The sequence below is a fragment of the Patiria miniata genome, unplaced genomic scaffold (genome assembly GCF_015706575.1).
Source record: "Patiria miniata isolate m_02_andy unplaced genomic scaffold, ASM1570657v1 HiC_scaffold_4, whole genome shotgun sequence".
Taxonomy (NCBI): Eukaryota; Metazoa; Echinodermata; class Asteroidea; order Valvatida; family Asterinidae; genus Patiria; species Patiria miniata.
Window position 1 is genome coordinate 8,177,434 of NW_024037071.1, and position 23,134 is coordinate 8,200,567.

General features: G+C 42.3%; 2 protein-coding genes across 3 annotated transcripts in view; both read right to left on the reverse strand.

The window, feature by feature from the left end:
* Nucleotides 1-4,470: 4,470 nt before the first annotated feature.
* LOC119739828 (monocarboxylate transporter 12-B-like) lies at nt 4,471-11,443 on the reverse strand. 2 transcript variants are annotated; one of them, XM_038214916.1, is made up of 6 exons: nt 11,218-11,443; nt 9,008-9,109; nt 8,456-8,705; nt 7,303-7,443; nt 5,608-6,567; nt 4,471-4,948 (listed from the first exon to the last, which is right to left on the reverse strand). In XM_038214916.1, exons 3-6 carry the CDS (start codon nt 8,703-8,705, stop codon nt 4,803-4,805), a joined length of 1,497 nt encoding a protein of 498 aa, XP_038070844.1. In that variant the 5' UTR covers nt 9,008-9,109; nt 11,218-11,443; the 3' UTR covers nt 4,471-4,802. The 2 variants fall into 2 exon arrangements, with proteins under 2 accessions (XP_038070844.1, XP_038070843.1); XM_038214915.1 differs by having other exon boundaries at nt 9,056-9,109; nt 11,218-11,441.
* Nucleotides 11,444-14,014: 2,571 nt separating this feature from the next.
* Nucleotides 14,015-23,134, reverse strand: part of LOC119740085 — a 44,719-nt gene continuing 35,599 nt past the window's right edge. Inside the window, exons 44-52 of the mRNA XM_038215288.1 lie at nt 22,125-22,331; nt 20,507-20,710; nt 19,400-19,971; nt 18,800-18,944; nt 17,691-17,912; nt 17,320-17,412; nt 15,867-16,198; nt 14,921-15,122; nt 14,015-14,433 (exon numbers count right to left, since the gene is read on the reverse strand). Of these exons, the coding sequence (XP_038071216.1) occupies nt 14,162-14,433; nt 14,921-15,122; nt 15,867-16,198; nt 17,320-17,412; nt 17,691-17,912; nt 18,800-18,944; nt 19,400-19,971; nt 20,507-20,710; nt 22,125-22,331 (2,249 nt within the window). The 3' untranslated portion in view covers nt 14,015-14,161. The remainder of the gene's footprint in view (nt 14,434-14,920; nt 15,123-15,866; nt 16,199-17,319; nt 17,413-17,690; nt 17,913-18,799; nt 18,945-19,399; nt 19,972-20,506; nt 20,711-22,124; nt 22,332-23,134) is intronic.

The following is a 23,134-nucleotide window of genomic DNA, read 5'->3' on the forward strand; positions in this document are numbered from 1 at the left end:
CTGCAAGTTTCACGCAATTTCATTTTCCGGCCAAAATTGAAAAAATGGCAAGGGGTTAGCCTTACTTTTTGGATCAAATTTGGCCAAAAATTGGCTTTTCTCCAAACAACTCAGAAATGACTTTGGATGCAAGAGGAGCATCAATCGACATTCAAACGCTTTTAATATGGAAGATTTGGGCCAAAAACACCGACTTTTGTGACACAAAATTAATGATTTTCACTAATTTTGACCTTAATTATCGACGCAATATGTCTTTTAAATGCATATTTTGTCCCAAATCCGAGTTCGAATGTGCAGTAGGTACCTCCAGGCATCTTTCCTGCAAGTTACAAGCAATTTCATTTTTCGGCCAAAATTGAAAAAATTGCAAGGGGTTAGCCTTACTTTTTGGATCAAATTTGGCCAAAAATTGGCTTTTCTCCAAACAACTCAGAAATGTCTTTGGATGCAAGAGGAACATCAATCGACCTTCAAACGCTAAATATATGGAAGATTTGGGCCAAAAACACCGACTTTTGAGACAGAAAAATTAATGATTTTCACTAATTTTGACCCAAATTTTCGACGCAATATTTCTTTTAAATGCCTATTTTGTCCCAAATTTGAGTTCGAATGTGCAGTACGTACCTCAAGGCATGTTTCCTGCAAGTTACAAGCAATTTCATTTTTCGACCAAAATTGAAAAAATTGCAAGGGGTTAGCCTTACTTTTTTCATCAAATTTGGCCAAAAATTGGCTTTTCACCAAACAACTCAGCAATGTCTTTGGATGCAAGAGGAACATCAATCGACCTTCAAACGCTAAATATATGGAAGATTTGGGCCAAAAACACCGACTTTTGAGACAAAAAAGTAATGATTTTCACTAATTTTGACGCAAATTATCGACACAATATTTCTTTTAAATGCCTATTCTGTCCCAAATTCTAGTTCGAATGTGCAGTAGGTACCTCCAGGCATCTTTCCTGCAAGTTACAAGCAATTTCATTTTTCGGCCAAAATTGAAAAAATTGCAAGGGGTTAGCCTTACTTTTTTCATTAATTTTGGCCAAAAATTGGCTTTTCTCCAAACAACTCAGAAATGTCTTTGGATGCAAGAGGAACATCAATCGACCTTCAAACGCTAAATATATGGAAGATTTGGGCCAAAAACACCGACTTTTGAGACAAAAAAGTAATGATTTTCACTAATTTTGACGCAAATTATCGACGCAATATTTCTTTTAAATGCCTATTCTGTCCCAAATTCTAGTTCGAATGTGCTCTAGGTACCTCCGGGCATCTTTCCTGCAAGTTACAAGCAATTTCATTTTTCGGCCAAAATTGAAAAAATTGCAAGGGGTTAGCCTTATATTTTTGATCAAATTTGGCCAAAACTTGGCTTTTCTCCAAACAACTCAGAAATGTCTTTGGATGCAAGAGGAACATCAATCGACCTTCAAACGCTAAATATATGGAAGATTTGGGCCAAAAACACCGACTTTTGAGACAAAAAAGTAATGATTTTCACTAATTTTGACGCAAATTATCGACGCAATATTTCTTTTAAATGCCTATTTTGTCCCAAATTTGAGTTCGAATGTGCTCTAGGTACCTCCGGGCATCTTTCCTGCAAGTTACAAGCAATTTCATTTTTCGGCCAAAATTGAAAAAATTGCAAGGGGTTAGCCTTACTTTTTGGATCAAATTTGGCCAAAAATTGGCTTTTCTCCAAACAACTCAGCAATGTCTTTGGATGCAAGAGGAACATCAATCGACCTTCAAACGCTAAATATATGGAAGATTTGGGCCAAAAACACCGACTTTTGAGACAAAAAAGTAATGATTTTCACTAATTTTGACGCAAATTATCGACGCAATATTTCTTTTAAATGCCTATTTTGTCCCAAATTTGAGTTCGAATGTGCAGTAGGTACCTCCAGGCATCTTTCTTGCAAGTTACAAGCAATTTCATTTTTCGACCAAAATTAAAAAAAATTGCAAGGGGTTAGCCTTACATTTTTGATCAAATTTGACGAAAAATTGGCTTTTCTCCAAACAACTCAGAAATGTCTTTGGATTCAAGAGGAACATCAATCGACCTTCAAACGCTAAATATATGGAAGATTTTGGCCCAAAACACCGACTTTTGAGACAAAAAAGTAATGATTTTCACTAATTTTGCCGCAAATTATCGACGCAATATTTCTTTTAAATGCCTATTCTGTCCCAAATTCTAGTTCGAATGTGCTCTAGGTACCTCCAGGCATCTTTCCTGCAAGTTACAAGCAATTTCATTTTTCGGCAAAAATTGAAAAAAAATTGCAAGGGGTTAGCCTTATATTTTTGATCAAATTTGGCCAAAAAATTGGCTTTTCTCCAAACAACTCAGAAATGTCTTTGGATGCAAGAGGAACATCAATCGACCTTCAAACGTTAAATATATGGAAGATTTGGGCAAAAAACACCGACTTTTGAGACAACAAATTAATGATTTTCAATCATTTTGACCCAAATTATCGACGCAATATTTCTTTTAAATGCCTATTTTGTCCCAAATTCTAGTTCGAATGTGCAGTAGGTACCTCCGGGAATCTTTCCTGCAAGTTTCACGCAATTTCATTTTCCGGCCAAAATTGAAAAAATGGCAAGGGGTTAGCCTTACTTTTTGGATCAAATTTGGCCAAAAATTGGCTTTTCTCCAAACAACTCAGAAATGACTTTGGATGCAAGAGGAACATCAATCGACCTTCAAACGCTAAATATATGGAAGATTTGGGCCAAAAACACCGACTTTTGAGACAAAAAATTAACGATTTGCACTTATTTTGACGCAAATTATCGACGCAATATTTCTTTTAAATGCCTATTCTGTCCCAAATTCTAGTTCGAATGTGCTCTAGGTACCTCCAGGCATCTTTCCTGCAAGTTACAAGCAATTTTATTTTTCGGCCAAAATTGAAAAAAAATTGCAAGGGGTTAGCCTTATATTTTTGATCAAATTTGGCCAAAAAATTGGCTTTTCTCCAAACAACTCAGAAATGTCTTTGGATGCAAGAGGAACATCAATCGACCTTCAAACGCTAAATATATGGAAGATTTGGGCCAAAAACACCGACTTTTGAGACAAAAAATTAACGATTTGCACTTATTTTGACGCAAATTATCGACGCAATATTTCTTTTAAATGCCTATTCTGTCCGAAATTCTAGTTCGAAGCAGTTTGTGACTGATTTGGAAAAGTCTGTGCTCGTCAGAAACTTTTGGGAAATCCTTGCTCGTTACTTTGAATGTTGACTCAATTCACTTGTGGCGGATCTCAAGCTTTGACATTTTCATTTCATTTCATTTCAAATTGGTTTATTATAAAGCATCATGGATTTACATTTTCGTTTAAACAGTTAAAAAAAATACAATAATAATATAACATCACACTAAGTATGATATATAATTATGTTAAAATGTTCCTGATAAAACTTACATAACGCATCGTAAGAAAACAATTAAAATACTAGAGGTTCGCGTTTGTTGTTACAAACGCGGAGAGGTCGGGGAGACAAATATTTTATGAAACGCTGTCCAGTTAAGTTAAGAATGTTTTTATGTAAAAACAACAGATCACGAAATTAAATCCTTTCCAGGACAATTAATTATTTGACATGAATGGAGCAAGCTGCCTATAGGCTTTTTGAATAGACGAGCTGGAGCACGTTTGGGTCGAAACAGGACTTGAAAAACAGCTCTCAAAAGTACCTTTTGTACTCATTTCATGACAGACACAATAGTCGTTTTTATTTCATCACACCTTAGGTTACATTATACCCGAAAAATGACGGAAATGTCTTCGAGCATTCTACAACCTCTTTAACATGAAACGACTGAGAATTCACGCTTTATGGGATGGTAGTCAATTGCAATACTCCCCAGCTATTAATGCCATTTATATTCATGAAGTGTCTTGCCGCATGACACAACACAGGCTTGATTCGAACCCCTGGCCTTCTGATCATGAATCACGAACCAACCACTAGGCCATGCATTGTAAAAAAAAAAAAAAAAAAAGTCTTAAAAAGTTCATGGCAAGTAGTCGGTTCTGTCATGTGGCAATTTAGAATCGAAAATCACAGTCAAACTAATTATTACATAAAGAATTACAGCTTATTATGCTAATTAGGACTGCAGCTAATTAAAAGTGTTCTTCCCCTTCCAACAATGGCATTTCCTTAGAATTAACACCGGCAATGTACTCGTTCTGGGTAATACTCTATGCGATTCCACTGGTTATAAATATACATGTACATTGTACACTGTATTTTTATCAAAAAACATCTGAAAGACGTTCAAGTTTCCTCAAAGTAACTTAAAGGGCTTACTGGGGAGAAAACGATATCTTTGAATTTGCTTCATCAAAAACAAAACACTAGTGAAGTTTTGTTTCCATCTCTCTTCACTACTTTGTGCGATGTTGTTATTGTTTACGTCCGAGGACTTGTGACAGTAGTTCACCTGCGATAGCAATAACCCGAGGACCCGAGCCAAGTCCTCGAGAGGTTTTCGTGTACAAACATAACGGGAAATGTGGAGAAAACGTCTGTGCAAACAATATAGGAACAAAGGAAGGGAACAATAAGTGTCCTCAGAAGTTTAGCACAACACGACTGGGTTTATTATGTGAAAGGGATAAGCCCCTACCAGTACCATGTGAAAGGGCGGTGGGGAATGTCGCCAACGAAAACGAAAAAGGTACAACCGTACAACTAAAATACTAAAACAGTAATGTGGATAGACGTAGCTGTTTTTGTTACGTCTACCGAGACAAGTTCACTCATCCCATGGTTGGACAGTTATTCCGGGCTCCAGCCGCTTCAGCAACGGTATAAGTAGCATCTGTAACGTGCAGACGACGTACACTCCCGTCAATACATAGAAGACTGCTTTGTAGCTTGCAGTGACGTCAAACAACCAACCTGGAGGTTAAACCACACAGAAACCGTTAAGTAAACTGCCTTTCTCTCTTTAAGTATTAGGTTGGAGAAAAGCAATACGGTTGTTTCACAATAGTGCGCCTCCAAGTGTTTGCAACGCGTTGGCCAATCACAATGCGCAAAATCGGTCGACCCAATGCGCGTTTGGAAAAGGTCGACTGATTTCGCGCATTGTGATTGGCCAACGCGTTGCAAACTCTTGGAGGCGGACTATTGTGAATCGCCCGTATTGATTGGAGGGGATTTGAACGTGCGACCTTTGGGAAAATATAACAGCTCTATTATCAAGATGATATCCAGCCCGCATTTTTTTTTCCTGCAACGAAGTTAAGTCTCTTACCATAACGCGCATGCGCGTCAGTTTTTAACGGAATGGTTCTCTCAAATTATAGTTATCTTTAAAATATCCCCCACAGCCATAATTTTGAACGAAAAGGTGAAATTTGCGGTATTTTGAGGTTAAAATATGCGGCACATATTGTTTTCAAACATATCATTCTGTTTTTGGTTGCAGTTGCATTTGTAATGGAAATCATTCGTTTTGACATTACATTTACTGTTTGTCCTTTTATAAACTTAGTTCCACAAAACAATATATAAACACTATATCAACCATGCTATATTTTAATGAAACTATTGACCTGCAATCACTGGTCCACTTAGCACTCCAATCCCCACGATGATATGGCACAAGCCGGTGCTGAGTACCAGCCGGGACAAACCAACGTACCGGCGGATCAGCACGATCTGAATCGCGTGGAAAGCCCCAATGGTGAATCCCTGGACGAAAGAGGCTACGGCTAGCCACGCATACCCGTCCAGGGTGGGCAAGAGAGACGACAGGCTGGCCAGGGCGAAGCACGCGGTGATGACGCCCTCTGCCGACACTTTCCAGCTGATCAGAAGCCCGTTGCCCAGGCGTCCCAGCAAGCCTCCGATCCCCAAGAGGCTAATCAGAAAGGCGGCGGTAGAAGGCGCCACGCCCGTGCTCTCGGCCCTTGGGATAATAAACTGGATGAAAGCCGTGTACGGCATGTTCACTTCCGTCTGCATCAGACACAGCAGCGTGAAGCGGTAGCTCTTAACGAAAACATCTAACCCTACTGACGATGACATTTTCTTCCACAGACAAGCCATGGAATTAAGTTTCTCTCCTTCGTTCAGTGCAGTGTATTTCTCTATGCCTCCGTTCGCATCCTCCAATTCAGGTAAAGTCTTCAAAAGATCCTCTGACGTCCCCAGGCTGGCTTCCACTTCCAACTCCTTACCAACAGCCTCATTCCAGCCCAATTCATCATCATCGCCTTCGCTAACGCCTGCGATATGCTGTTCCCTCTGGCGGCCGTCCAACCCCGATTTCCGATCAGCAGGGAGTCGATAGAGGGCGCCACACGCCATAATATTCGCCATGATGGCAGAGACGATCATAAGGGCCCCCCTCCACCCGTAGTGTTCCAAAAGAAGCTGCAGTAAGGGCGGCAGCGCCATGATACCGGTCCCCATCCCTGAGTAAGCCACCGCATGGGCGGTTTTGTACCTCGTCTTGAAGTGCGTGGCGACTGCGACAATCATCGAGTTAAAGGAAATCCCCAGACCAACGCCTTTGGAAAGAAACATACGAACATCATTATTAATCAGTGATTTACCTTTGACGCCTTATTTAAGTGATGCCAGTAGCCTGTTAAAAGGCCATCGTGAATTTCGCCTGCATTCGGCTGTGAGTTGAAGCCACGACGCGACTTGAGCGGATACTACACAGGCTAAGTGACTTATCACTACTCGGAGGTCTTTTGAACTTCGCCAGAGTTCTTATGTTATTATTTAGAAATTGTACAACCCTTTTGGGCAGAGCGATCTCAGGTCCACATACATTAATGATGGCCAGTAGTCGCAATGGCTTTTCACAATCGACGGTCTACATGGCCGCGGTCCTTATCCATGGCGCGCAGTAAGAACTGGGTCATGCACAATACAAGGGCGACTATTGTTGAAACACACTTCGACGCTCCCAATGGCGCATTTCACGTGTGCACAGACTTCCTACGGGAAATGTAGTTGTAAGATAGGAATAAATCATTTATGCCATGATTGTCATCAAACTTCATGAACATTTCAATAGCAATCCAGCTAAATCGAAAATCAAAAGCCCCGTGACATGAGTTCGTCACTTGACCTGCCCTGTCTAGTCTCCGCTCAGTGCGCTTCATGTCTTCGACGCTCGGTTTTGAATTCCAAAGTCACACCTTGGTCTCTATATCAAAAGACTGATGTCTCTATAATTTAAGTCTCAGCAGTTTAAAAAAAAAAAGCATCAGCAGATATTGGAACGGCAATACCTATGACTGTGGCTGTGACGTACAACTGTTTTATGTCGGTCACCCAACAGCTGCAGAAGAGCCCCGTCGTAATCAGGAACCCTCCGACCATTCCGGAGATCCTGGAACCGTACCGCTTCGTCAGAAGTCCCCCAAGGAAAACTAAAAACCAAAGACAAGTCGAGATGCAATACATATAGTTGGAGACGCCAACTGTGACAGTAAATTTGGACATCTGCATTAGAGTAAACAATACAGTTCATGAACGAAATTGCTTCTGGCATGTGTCAGTGTAAGAGTCTTGATAACTCGTGATCGTGAGTCGTGATCCATGTAATTCCTAAAATCATGTTGCAGTCGCAATAGAACAACCTAATTATAGCAAGGGTGCTAGTGAAGACAGTAAGGCTCTCGAACTTGAACAGCAGTGCAAATTCCACAACTCTGATCTTTCCCCGTACTCTGCCAAATCTTTCTGGCACGACATTGCATTTGGACATGCATGGACAAGTCTGGAGTACTGATTCCAGTGTTTGTAGGACTCGAGTCCAGGACTCGGACTCGAGTCACATTTTTCGTGACTCGGACTCGACTCGAGTCACATTGGAAAATAACTCGGACTCGGACTCGACCATGATGACTCGGACTCGAGCTTGGTGACTCGTGACTCGAGTCACGTATTTTCATCAAAAGAAAAATCTAGCGTAGGGATGGGAAAGGATCATTGAGGAATAATGTTTGGATGATAAAACATGGAGGGAACTTGGATGGAGGAGGATTTTTTAGGGATGGGAATTAAAAGGAAAACACATTTTGGGTCTAAACAACATGTACACACACAAGGTAAACTATATACACTGAGATTAACTTAAAAGACAGAATGGATGATTGAAAAATAATTTGAAAAATAATTGATAAGTTTGGTGAACAACTAAGAACAAGTGACTTGTGACTCGGACTCGGACTCGAGGCTTGTGACTCGAGACTCGGACTCGGACTCGAGGTTTGTGACTTGAGACTCGGACTCGGACTAGAGGCTTTTGACTCGGGACTCGGACTCGACGTTGGTGACTCGACTACAGCACTGAAGTCTGATTCTCAAATACAGCTTTGTGGTAAGACAATTCAGCTTAGTTCAGCCTGGTGGGGAGTGGTAAGTTTCACATTTGCTTACCACTAAAGCACGAGAAAGCTGACAACAGACTCTGCACGGTCGCAGTTTCTTGGGCGCTGGTTTCGAACTCGTTCCTCCAACTGAAGTACAAGACCCCGCAGCAGCGCTGCAGGCCCATCGTCAGGGCCATGTTGATGTGGCCCGCCAGCACGACTATGATACCCCAACCGCCCTCTTTTGGTTGATCATCAACCATCCGATGATGGCATCTCTTGGCCGCCATCTTGACTGACTTCTCCACGTCAGGCATCTTCCAAAATTGAAAAGGTCAACGAAACATTGTTAAAACGGTGTCTAGAATTTAAACACTTTTTGGACCCACTTTTCTGCACGTGTATTTTCAACGACATAGTGTTGTCAACATTTTTAGATACAAACGAATTAAAGCTCGTTAGTGCCATCAAGACTGAATTTTAAAGATACATCATCGAGTTCGCTATTGAGTCGCCACATAACTATTGTGCAAAACAAATAATGCGTATTATTTCAACTTCATTGCAACTTCGTGAGCTATTTCTATTTACTGCAAAAACAAGAACTGATTTTACTTACTTTTAAAACAACCTTTTCATAGAATCATAATCATGTAGTAAGACTCACCTTCAGATCCGTTCTTTAAGTTGTACTTTGACGACGTGCCTGGTCCACCAAGATCTGTTTCGATACAAATATTTGTTGTTATACAAGCTTTTCGACCTTTGGACTTTGCTCGTCGGCTTGCATTAAAGGTTAGATTGACAGATGACTAAACCAAATGATATACGCACACATAGCCTGGGTCAATGCTCTCGTCGTTATTCGTCCCGTACGTAGTCTTGGTTCCAAGACCTTCGTTGAATATTTTTTCCCCCGGCGCAAGAAAATTATATTGCACGAGTACAGGCCCGCGATGAAAAACTGTTATCGATTCTGCAATGTATTCGATACTTATTCACTGTGTTTATTGAACGGGTTAACGAGTATCGATTCTAGCGCGAACGATTCTGTACTTCTGTAATGTACCGCGTAAATATCGTCCGCGATTCGATTATGCGCGCTGTGGTCCTGTGAAGTGCGCCCTCTGTTGATTGAAAACAATTGTTTTACAAAAGTATTCATTAATGATTACACACATACACAAACAACGCAGATAGTAACGTCTTGGAACCAAAACTATCCCGTACGCGGTAATCAATCAGCGGCATATCCTCGCGTGCTACGCAGTGCATGTAAAAATACAGTGCAAACAGCGACCTCATGCGGCCACTATTTTTATGCAAATCAGTTGGGCGCGAGGATATGCCGCCGATTGATTACCGCGTGCATTGACCAGAGCTAACGCACGCAAGGCCAATTGTTGGCGTCTGGTCAATGAAACTTTAGGTTGGAGACGACGAAGCTGATGATTAAAGGTGATACCCAATGCACTTAAAAAATGGTTATTTCTTCTCCTATAATTTTCAATTTGTATATTTTGTTCTCGATTATGGGCGTCTGCAAGTTCCCTCTGAAAAACGGCTTTTCATTTTGTGTACAAAATTAATAACCCGCCCTCCGAGGGCCGAATCATAAATATAAGACTAGGTTTACACTATGTTCCCGGCGGTCACAGCAGCCCTGTTTGCCCGAAACGTAGTGCGCCGTGGGATTTTGGCAATTTTTTTTCTCCGTAGTCAAGTTTTGTTAGGTCCTGCTAAGTTTTCTCACGGTCTATCACGGTATCCGTGATTGGCCGTGGGGGGAAAGGGGCTGCTGAGTCCTGGAGGCTCAAAGGCGCACTACGGTTCGGCCCGCGGTCTACCACGGATGCCAGTACGTTCCCTCCCGGCCTGTCACGTTCTGATGGGGTCCCTCTGGGGTCCCTCACGTTCTAAGCAAAGTCTGACACGTTTTTCGCGTTCTGTCAAGGCTTGCTGGTCGTTCTGTCAAAGTTTTTGCCCACGGTATGAAAAGAAGGCCTCCCAAGCAATAGCAATCATTGTATGCTTTTACACTCCCTCCCAGACCGCGCTCGCCGTATCAGACCGTAGTAGAACGCAACTCGCCGCATCGCACCGGGCCTGTAAACCGTCACACATCTGGACGCGCCGTGATTGAATGCGACGAAACGGCTACCGTACACCCTAGCTTGCCGTGAGAAACGAAGCAAAACGCGACAAAACGCGCAGCAACCGTGACAAAACGCCCGCTAAACGCGGCAGAACGTGACAAAACTTGAAAGAACCGTGAGATGCCGGGGAATGCATATGATTCCCGTCCCACTACGGACCGTCTCCAAGTTTTGTTACGGCCTTTCACATACTTTCACGTTTTGTTGCGTTCACCCCGTTTTACTACGGCCTACTAGGTTTCTCATCCGCACCGTGACTGCCGTGGCAAATTTTTTGACAGTTTAAAAATCTGACCCGGCATCCACGGCAATCACGGACTGTCACGTTCGCCCATCCCGTCCACCGCGTAGTCTCACGTCTATACCGTTTTGTCCACGGTGGCCAGAAACGTGATTGCCGTGGCCGCCGGGAACATAGTGTAAACCTAGCATAAATATTTAGGCCTAGTTAAGTTCTCGTATGGCTCCTCCTAAGAGTATCGTGTTTATTAATTTATTTGCCGTAATTTTCCATTCTGTGGCCAGGAAACAACGCCTATATACAACCGCGAGTTGTAGGCCTAAATGAACTAACTAATTCCACACATCACTGTAAATATACCGCGCCTGCACGTATTCCAAAACGTCCAGACTTCTCATCAAACACTTTTATCATCGAAGTGGTCCCATGTACCTTGTACCTGGTAGATCAAACTCCCGAACGGTCCACCACAGCCAGGGTTCTAAACTTAAAGTTGACGAGGGCTGATGCCTAGCGGGGGCTGTGAAGTCTTTGTTGGTCTTCAGATGGAGCTTTTGAAGGCTGCAGAGGAAGTTATGTTGAATGTTTGCTGTGGTAGGACTGTTTCTAAAGTAAACTGGCTTCAGGAAAAAAGACCGGATAAACCCGGTAGATGTATGATTATGTTATCACAGTTGGGACTTCAAAACAAGTATTGTTTTGCCGACGGATGTGAGCTGTGAACGGAGTAACTCAAAGTTCAAGTCTCTGTTTGTTCATGGTTCATTTACCTTATCCGACCTTTGCGGTCGCAAATGTCGAAATGTGATTGTAAAACTCACTAGCAGCTGTCTAATCGCAAGTACCTTGCCAAGTGTCAAACGTAGTTCATCTGTTAATATTAATAAGCATAAACATAATGACGCATCACGCTCTAAATTGTGTGTTTCTGCCAAACCAGGAAGTCACGGTGTACGTATCAAAAAACACCTGCATTTGTATGCAGCTGCATTTTAAAGCGAACTATTATTAATAGGCCACAGAACAATTAACGCTTCGTAGTGCCAGTGTACAATAAAAAAAAAATACAAAACTGCACATAGAAAGATCATTGTCAACAGGCACGTAGAACATTGGTAACTACCCAGTAACGTACTTGTCGATTTATTGAGAAAAAAACATCCTCAAAGTGAGATCGGGCGGGTACCATATACCCTGTGGAACTATCATAGAATAAGGGAATAAAGGGGTGTTTGACCGTTTGTTTTTTTGGTGTTTTTTTTTTTAAGTATGTTTAAAACCGGCCAGGGGCCTGGTCGCCGGTAATGGCCCCAGCCGACTAATCTGCGGCCAGGCCTCCCAGCCGGTTTGAAATTGTACTGTTTAAAACTGGCCAAGCACATATTTGTTCCCATTCCTGAAATACCTTTCGGTCAAAAAGTCCAAAACAAGTCAAAAATTCACAATACATGTACTCAAATAACTCGAAATATACTCAAACACAACACTATTCTGCTTTTTCCTATTTCTTTATGCAGTGTCATAAATACTTCATAACAAAAAATTAAAAAATTAAACCTGAAACAAACACATGGACGGACATTGGATCAGTATGTGTAAAAAAAAAAATGGATGAGTATAATATTTATAAAATATCTCTTAAATCAACATATATTAAACTAATGCTTACCATTATTAATTAATTGAACAAGTTTAATGCACACATAGGCCTACGTACTTACTTTCCGAGTCTAATGCTTTTTTTTCTGCAATAATAAGGTCCACATAGGGGCAAATGATCATTCTGGTATGGATTTAGATGACAGATTCTGAAATTATATGAATTCCTTTATCAACTATATTCTGCAATATGTAACTAATTGTTTCCTGATCTTCAGTCTGTTTTCCAGCTCTGAGCTCTACATCCAATGGGGGTATAATATGATGTAGGGTTGTAAGAGTCGAAATTGGTAGACATGTGCTTTGGCAATTAACACTATTGCATTGGTGTATTTCTTCCATGATGTCTATTCCAGTGTTGTAGCCGAGTCCATCACAAGTGGGGTTACTAATTCTTTCAGAGGTAAACAGGCCAGGATAAACATTGAAAGGAATTAGGCGAGCCCTCAAATTAGAATCCCTCCCCGGACCGTTCGGGGTTGAGCCCGCCTAGTATGTTGAAGGGATTGGGACCTTGCATGGAACCGATCGGCCTGGATTAACTCCACCAGGCTTATGCACCATGGCTCTGGCTCATCACAAAGGAACCAATTTGCAACGTGCTAATCCTCCAGTAGTCAACAATGACTGTGATGAACTTCATAGAAGTTGCCGCTGGTAATCCCAGCAGGCCGAATAATCCTCCAACAATGGCCAGACTTCAATTTATGTTGCCTACTGTGAAACCCTGAGTCAAAAGTTTGGACCGATTGGAGCGTCACGCTTCAGTGACCGAGCGGCTTCTGGCTTCGTACCGATTGGGGTGAAAGAAATTAGCATACCGGACCCGGTACCCGAACGGTCTGTTATCTGATGGCTCGCCTTAGTGTCCCTGTCGCATTTCATTTGGATAGCTTGCAACTTGATTTTGGACGGGATTCACGTGACATTGACAAGAATTCTGAGGACTTGAGAGGACTTGTGAGGACTTGAGACAACTTGAAAGGGCTTGAGAGGACTTGGGAGGACTTGAGAGGACCTGGGAGGACTGAGGAGGCATTGGGAGGACTTGTGAGGACTTGTGAGGGCTTCAGATGAACTGGGAGGACTTGTGTGGACTTGAGAGGATGAGAGGACTTTAGAGGACCTGGGAGGACTTGATTGGCCCTGGGAGGACTTGAGAGGACCCTGGAGGAATTGGGAGGACTTGAGATGACTTGTGAGGACTTGAAAATAATTTAGAGGACCTTGGAGGAGGACTTGGAAGGACGTGGGAGGACTTGGGAGGATTTGTGAGGACTTGTGAGAACTTGGGAGGGCTTGTGTGGACTTGGGAGGACTAATTGTGTAGAATTCAGAGGACTTGTGAGGGCTTGTGAGGACTTGTGATGACTTGCGAGGACTGTAAAGGACTTGTGATGGACTCAACTATAACACTGGTCTACTCATTATTAATGATTTTATTGACCGTCTCCGACAAGCCGGCTGCGTTGATGACCGTCAACGTCAAGTGGTAGTCGGTGAAGGGAGCCAGCCGTGAGACACGCATACCAGTCTCCATGGTCTCCACCCACTGCATGACGTCACCTTGGAGGAGGACTTGGAAGGACTTGGGAGGACTTGGGAGGATTTGTGAGGACTTGTGAGGACTTGTGATGACTTGTGAGGATTTGTGAGGACTTGTGTGGACTTGGGAGGACTGTAAAGGACTTGTGATGGACTCAACTATAACACTGGTCTACTCATTATTGATGATTTTATTGACCGTCTCCGACAAGCCGGATGCGTTGATGACCGTCAACGTCAAGTGGTAGTCGGTGAAGGGAGCCAGTGGTGAGACACGCATACCAGTCTCCATGGTCTCCACCCACTGCATGATATCACTACCTCCTGGGATGGTACCCAGAGATACCTCATAGACCAAGGAGGAGGAAGGGGAGGAGAACAAGCCATCCCAGGCAAGATCAACCGTCGTGTTGCCCAGCCAGGAAGACCTGAGCAGACTCAAGGCTATTTTATAAGGAGAACAGAAATTACAGAAGAGAAATTATAAGAAAATGAAATGTAAAGGCAGTGGCATATCCAATCAATTTCTTTGTCATAATTTCATGAAATGAATCGATTTAAGGGCCATTAATTTATAGCAGACATTGTTCCACTGAGCTGTTCAGTGTTTTGTGTCCATAAGCTGGAAAAACACTGTTCATTTTCAACTGTCAAAGTGCAGCTCGCGGAGTGCCCCAGTGCCGGCTTTGTCTTGGGAAAGTATACCTCGTGTACACAAGTATACGCATGAAGTCAACAACTGGCTTGCAGCCATTTAACGGATGTACTATTTTTCTCAAAATATCTGTCGCTAAATACAAAGTTTTCCTAGGATTTCCAAGCAAAAGTGCAATGGGCACTTTTTAGGCTGGCGGATTCAAAATTTCATTGCCAGAAACAACTAATGGATGTTGAGAACATCATATTATTGAATTTTCTCTGGATTTCATACCATGAACCGTGGGCCACGAGGACTCGACTGAGAAGCTCTGACCGATAGCCTGGCTGGTCAGACCGGCATGATTGATGGCTCTGACTGACAGGGTATAGGTCGCATCATCGACCAAGCTAAGACCTGACCAATCCAGATTGGTCTCTGATGTGGATCCACAAAATTTCCAGGATGTGACGGCATCGGGACCATTAAGGTGGCACTGTGGGAATTCAGAGTGAAATCAGACATTGCAGATCATGAACAAACTGTCAACTTTTCACAAATCTGCAGAATCCTCTGGCACATCACTGTATCCAAAAAAAAAAGCTGTAACAAAAAAACAAAATCTAAATGCATACTGGCAGAGATAGCTAGTGGAAGATTTAGGTAGCTTGGCCATATCTTCAGGATGACTTCAGATAGCATCCTCAAAACAGCACATTGTTGGAAAACCGGGGAGGGGGGGGGAACGTGCAGACCAACTTGGAGAAACCATTCGCACATCATTTGCACCTTAAACTTCCAAGACCATTGTATGGTAAAGGCCAGTTCGTACTCAGCCCAAAAGCAAACCTTAATGTGAATTTGTGACGTCAAAACAAGTTTTCGCGCTGTAAATGCGCAAAACACATTTCAACTCCCGCGGATTTTGCGTTCACGTTGGCAGGCAGTATAAACCAGCTTTCACAAGGAATGTGCTCTAAATTATTTTCATAGCTTTTGCTTGAAAGTCTAAAGTTTCAAGATCGATATGAGGACTTTTATTTTAGAAAACTGTAACCCGTTTGGTTTTGTCTATACTTGTCTGTGTTGTGCACATGGTGTTTAAATATAAAAGTCAACATACTTGCCATTGTAAACATGAGGTTTTGTAAACTTTCTTAATCTAAAAATGTTGTCGACAATGATGAAGTAAACATTAAATGACTATTGATGGCAAATTGAAACTTAAGTGACGTAATACCTCATAAAATTGAATTCCAAAAGGGTCGGCAAATCCTTCCCATGATGCTTTGAGGGAGTCTTTTTGAGACTGGTGCCGGTCCCGTGTGTGGTACTGGGTCTCCGACACGGTCTTCACGCGAACAAAAGCCGCCACTGCGCTCGGGGGCTCCGTAACTATGGTTACACCATCGGAGGATTTCCACGAGGACTGGCCGGCGTGATTGTGGCAGGTGATGGTTGTATACAGGCGCTGGCCCTCTAGTGACGCCTGAGGCAAACTGGCAGTCACTGGGGACACGGCGGCAGGCATCTGTGAGGTAGGAATTACGTCAGCCAGCCCGGGCTCTAAACCTGGTTAAGGAAAAAGTGGATAACCAGTTTGGGTTTTGCATTATTAACATTAATAAGCCATTTGCGAATAACCTATACCCTTTGCTAGTTAAATTTGAATAACATCTGGTACATCTTGCTCATAATGCTTGGCACGTTTTAACTTTGAATTCTCCAGACCAAAGACACTGTTGCTATATCACATGATTCGGGGCAAGCTCTTGCATAGTTACGTAAGAGTCGCTCAGCATCAATACATTGTTCACAATGGGTGAGAATGGCACGAAGACACCAGACCATTCTGGAGCAGGGGGTTGCTAGCGTAAGGCTTGCCCCGAATCACGTGATATAGCAACAATCTCTTTGGTCTGGAGAATTCAAAGTTGAAATGTGCCAAGCATTTGAGCAAGTCAGGGTACCAGATGTCACTCGAATTTAATTCACAAATGGCTTATTCATAAATACCTAAGACACATGGCTGGTTTTAAATGGTTGATAAAACACCAACTGATTTTAAACACCTCCTTTCCCGGTGTCACATGAATTTGGCCGGACTCCTACAAAATCTGGTCCCTTTTACCCATTTGTTGGTTGAGCCATCACACGTGACCAGTCATTCTCCTATAATTATCTTCATTAATAGGCATGAGCAACTACCAATGAGTCCGTATTCACACTACACCAGCACCGCTGTGTTCTGTGCCACATCGCACAGTACGACGCACGCACCAATCTCCATATAAGGAGATTTTTAGTACTACTCATGAGAGGCGCATACCGTACGCATAGCAAGTGGGGCATGTCACAGAACACGAGGTACAGAATGAGGAATAGAAAAACAAATATAACATGGCTTATTTCGGGTGGATATTCAATATTCCCCTCGGTATTGCCTCAGAAACTAGTTTGTCAACTTCCACTACCCCGTGGAACAAATATCCACTGTCCACCCTCAAACCATGATATATTTGTATACTGTGGCTATGGTACACGCAGAATGTGGCCAGTGTGTGCTTGCAAGATGGGTAGGACAGCTGTGTTAGCAAGTAGGAGGTTGTGGGTTCATGTCCAACCCAAGTAAACTTGTGTGTGCGTTTTTATTTTTATTTTTTAAGAAGGCATTCAGAAAAGGTTGTGCTTACCCACTGCCCACTCGCAGTGTTCAATACCACTCTCGGGATCGGAAGCTGACCAACTAAAAGTAATATCCGTGTCATTGGAAGTGAAGTCAATATCTGTGAATACAAACAAAGGAAAAAGGATGTGAATCGTAGTTTTCCAGAATGAATTGACAACTTTTCTTAACACCGATTATGCCTTGGAAACAACGTAACACCACCAAAATTAAGTTGAGCACCCCTTACATTATCCTCTTTTTATAGGCAAATTTTCTATATATTTTTGGGGAAAAAATCCAAAATAAGTGTAACTTCGACATAATTTGGATATAAAAATTGGTCAATAATGGTCATACTCCAACTTTCATTATCAAATTCTCAGTCACATGACCTACCACTTTCCTCCCCTCCGTCAATGACATACTCAATCACAGGAGCTGTGAAGTCGATTATGATTGGACCAGATGTCGCCACGGCAACCAGATCAGCCGCATTTCTAGCGATCACAGTGACATGAACATGGGAACCGTGCTTCATGCTCAGACGAGTGTTGGTCGCGTCGGTCTGCGTCCCCACGGAGGTGAAGCTTTGTAGCTGGGTGCCGCCTCTCGTTGTACCTGGAAATTGTTGGGAGAAAAAATACGCCTTTATGCGCCAAAGCAAAATGAACTTCATTACATCAAAAGAAGTTCATTTGATCCCCAAATGAATTCACTTTGCACTGCAACTGGCATGACATGTAAACCAGCCTCTTCACTTAATTTTGGACAACAAAGCAGAGGATGTCATTCTACAAAAAAATGCTGAGAAAAATGAACCAGCACAATCAATCACACGCGCATCGTCAAATTCTTTTACTAAACTGAGAATGCAATTTGACTGCGCACTGTTTTTAACAACTATTCGAGTGTTGAAACACGTCTGACGGTAATTTCAAATTTTGCAAGTGGCCAATTTAACCCTTTAATCACTGTAGTGCCTGAAACCGCCCCGCCTATTACTCCTTGCAGCGCCCAAAACCGCCCTAGCACTCTATGGTTTTATTGATTCTGCAGTGAATAAACACAATGTAATACAATGTAACACAATATGTAATACAATGTAATACAATGTAATACAATGTAACACACAATGTAATACAATGTAACACAATATGTAATACAATGTAATACAATGTAATACAAAGTGCTAATGGGTTAATCAAGCTGCAGAGCTTAGGACAGAAAACAATTAGTTGCAATTTGCTTAACTATCTTTTAGCTTAGGATCTTACGGTACCCAAACTGCGCAGGCTATTCATTTTGATTTCACACATGATTCAACTTAACTTCACACGGAAGTGATGATCAAAAATGGCTTGACGTCTAGATTTTGATAGATTATCAAAATGGAGGATTGAATATAATTTTTTTTTTTTTCAAGTGAATGTCTGTTACAAAATTAATTTCTCAACACACTGAAAATGTTGCTGATTTCTTATGATTTAATGAATCTGCTAGTTTACCGATTGCCCAGCTGTAGTCTACAATGGGGCTCTCTGGGTCGACGAAGTGCCATTTGGCCTGGATGGACGACCAGCTGTGAATGAACTGGGTGTGGACTTCTACGGAGCCGTTCCCGGTACTCGGCCCAGTGGTAACCAGCCTGACCTATCATAATGAATAAAGACGTCAGAAGACTGTTTCAAACCCTAGTACATTTTTTTAGATTGATATAATTACTAAAAAAAAATGAACATTTTCGAAAGTGAATCCCCTCCGCCATATAACCACTCCAAGAACAATAGATTTGAAAAGAAAGATATCTACTTAAATTGACATGTACAATTTTACTCGAAAACAAAATTGAAATGGCAACAGACTATATTTTACAAAAAAAATTTTGTTTAGAATTTTTTATATAGCATACTTTTAGACGACTCAATTTTCTTTATTTTGAACAATATGAGTGGTTCAGGCTGGACACATCCACACATTGGAATGGAGGGGTCAGGAACGAGTGCGCAGCTCAGAATGGCCAACGATTAGCTATCCAGATTTTTTACACGAAGATCAGTGCAACAATATAAGTCCAAACCGCTATGATAGAACTTTTTGCCTGTTACCTGGATGTTATCCAAAAGGATCCCGTTTGAATGTCCCACTGAGGACATTTTCAATGTGGAGGCAGCGTCGCTGGCTGTGAAGTAAAACCTGTGCTGATGCCATCGGACGGACATCAGACTCTGGTCTGAGTGACCGTGTGCCGGCCGGTCATACAACCTGAAGACGCGATTCAATCCCGGAGCCTCAATGCGACCTTCCTGATTCAGCAAAGGATTGTGGGATTGCACGGCGTGACTTGCGAAGACCACGACCTGGTAGTGGCTGCCCTGCACTGTGTTGAAGGTTTGGGAGACTGCGCCGTGGAGAGACAAGAATGAACGACCATCTTGAGCGACTTTACTCTCTGAAGCTTCCACACTTACATCACTACCAGGTTCAACCTCCCAATGAGGAACCGGGTCCTGCCCCTCCCTCCCTTCAAAGGATGGGTTCGTGAGGAGGTTCTCCCCAAGCCGGATGTGTTCCAGCGGCTCGGGGGCAGACGTGTCAACAACGAATCCATCAGAGGTGACAATCACAGACTGCAAGCCAGCGGCATCTACTGCTGAGACCTTGGAGTAATACCGAATTCCTAAGAAAATGAAGAAGGTAATCATGTAAGACGTTACCGGTACATTTTGTCCAGGTTAAGAATTCTGCAGGGCGTAACTTGGAAAACAAGGCCATGAGAAGCAACACCTTTTTTTAAAACCCTTAGTGTCAATGTTCTTAGCTTGTAGAAGTAAGAGGAGTCGCATTGGAACCAATTTGAAAGTAAAAGATGCTCAGAGGTGCAGAGGCACAGACATTTTATTTCCCTTTTAAAAATCCCCAAGGCCAAATATTTCCTGACCAAAGTAAAGTGTCGGAGACATGGAAGGGCAAATGTGCAGAGGCAAGGTCACAGATGAGTGACTGAACGGGACAGATAAAAGGCCACTGATGATTGATCGTCATGGGATACGGTACGCTGTATCGGGCACGTGAGCGAGCTATAACCCTTTGCACAGGCAACCTCGCCTCTTCGCCTACACAGAGGTGACATGTATGAGCAGACCTGCATTCAGTGTTTCTTCTGCAATTACACCACAATGCACAATTCCACAATTCTATTGATAAACAATTACCTTCTGTGATACGAACAACTAGAGTTCTGGAGGCAGACAGATGGAGTCCAACATCGGTACAGGGCAGAATGCCATCGTCTTCAGGGCTAGGGGTCTGTCCAACGCACCACTCATAATGGTCTATGAAGGATTCCAGATCCACAAAGCCATGCCAGGAGGCCGAGATGACCGTGCTGGAGTTCTGGTACTCGACATCGTGAAGACCTGGAATAAAGAAGTGGAGTTCAGAATAATGGATTTAAAATAACTGCAGAGTTTTAATCAAGTCCTCATGAATCGATTGCTCGTCATCTAGTCTCACGTCCACTCAACTCACAAGCTGTGACAAGGACCTTTTCCTTTATTTGCTAATCCCCTGTTACTTTTTTTACCTTGCTTGTGATTTGACTTACTAACCAACTTAATGTGGCGGAAGGTAAATATCATAAGTGGAGTGCTGTGGCCTCGTGGTTAAGGGCATTGGATTCGTGGTCTGCGGGTAAAGCTGCAGGTTGTGGGTTCGAGTCCAGCCTGGGGTCATGGTGTGTGTGCCCTTATTGGGCAAGGCACTTTGTTACTCATTGCTTCTCTCCACCCAGGAGTAAATGGGTACCTGTGAGGGCAGAGATGGTTATTGGGATTGAATTAGCTTGCTTGCACCTAACAGGCTGCATCGAGCTGTTTACACCCCAGGGAGCTGAGGTGGTGTTAGGAATGTTTCATGGGCCCAATGAGCAGCGCCGTGACTGCAAGTACCTGGTGGATACATGCGCTGTATAAATACCCACTATTATCATTATTAATGACAACTGTGGCTAAGTTAACTAGGTTGAGTTTGGAAGTTTGTTTGCTTTGAATCTATTGAATTGTCAGGGACAAACGACAAGGAACATTTTCTTCCTCCAAGCTGGGCTATATTTTATAAAATTGCTTAACAGAAACTAGCGATCAGTAAATATGTCAAACAAAACTCAGCCGAGAACCAGTAACGAGACATTTTGGCTAGTTTCGCTAGACAAATATTTCTGCACATTATACAGGCTTTCAACTTTCGAGCAAACTCAAGTGAAAAAGCAGAACAGTACCATCAAAATTTTCACTTAAAAAAAACAGGACAAAGTAGGACTTTGGAGGACAAAATCAGGATAAAAGTAGAACTTTTGCAGGCTTTCAAGAGTAGTTTTCATTGAAACTCACCCATGTCCACAACATCATAAGCCTCATTTGACATGTTCTGTACTCACAACACTTGTGCTCCATCCTCAACTAAGCTCTTGGAAGTACAGTTGCAGTACTCCTGCGCCCAAGCCCTTCATTGTGTAATTTACATATGACAATGTATGAAAAATATTCAATGAGATTTCTTTTTTTCAGAGTTGTGGGACAAAAAAGGAGGACATGTATTTGTACACTAGTTTTACACTGGCAAAATTTAGGAGCAAGGTAAAAAAAAACTAGGAAAACGTAGGAAAAGTAGGAATACTCAAAAGCCTGATTATACTTCTTTGCTGGGTTCTTTGTTTTAATCTTCAAACTTACACCAAATAAGGGAGCATGTACATGTGTTGCAGACAGGTTCAAGTGATGACAGGTTGCAAAGGTATACTAAAAATTTAATGCTTAGAAAAGGAAAAAGTACCTATCCCATCATACACTACGCCAGGATGTGGTCTTTCTGTGTCGACCACAAAGCCATCACTGCTTCTGAGCGTGTGCAGACCGGCTTTGTTGAATGCCCGCACGTTGGCATAGTAACGCTGTCCGCCATGGAGGCCCAGATTTGCCAAACCGGTTGTAAACTCACTTGCTGGTAGGGTGCAATTTGAAAACGGGCCAATGTCTTCCCCTGAATTGAGGACAATTACATGAGAGTTTAGGGTGTGTCTTCTGAAAATGGATTTTCAAAATGTCACAAAATGTTCCAAAATGTGCCTGTAAAGCTTATGGAATATGACACAATTTGAAAATTAAAACACTTAAAGGATAAGAAATAAAAAAGACATCAAAGATATTGGACACAGGAATATAGAGCTACTAAAACTTTGATTATATTCTCCTACACCAATCAAAATGATCATATGTGTGTATTTATCTGAAAATGAGAATGTAAAAAAAAAAACCCAAAATGATGGGGTTTTTTTGCACAAATTTTCAACATACATGTAGCATATAGCATGACTTGGTCTATTGTTACCAGAGCAGGTCATGAAAACAATTCAATTTGAATGACCTCTGTTATTACGGAAAACAGCGGCATTCACCGGAGCAGTGTACATGGGGGGGGGGGGGGGGTTGACAACTTACAATTGATTTTAAAATCATCATTTTGATTTTGTGTCTGAAATATGTCTACACTGCTGCCAGACAAGGCCACAGTGAAAGCTCCACCTAGTGTCAGATTGTTTCCAGTCCAATAACCCATTTGCGAGTTAAATTTGAATAAAATCTGGAACGCTTACTTAATCCAATGCTTTGCACATTTTAACTTTGCATTCTCCCGACCAAAGAGACTGTTACTACATCACGTGATTCGGGGCAAGCCTTATGCTAGCAACACCCAGCTCTGGCATGGTCTGGTGTCTTGGTGCCATTCTCACCCATTGTGAGCGATGTATTGATGCTGAGCGTCTCTTACGTAACTATGCAAGA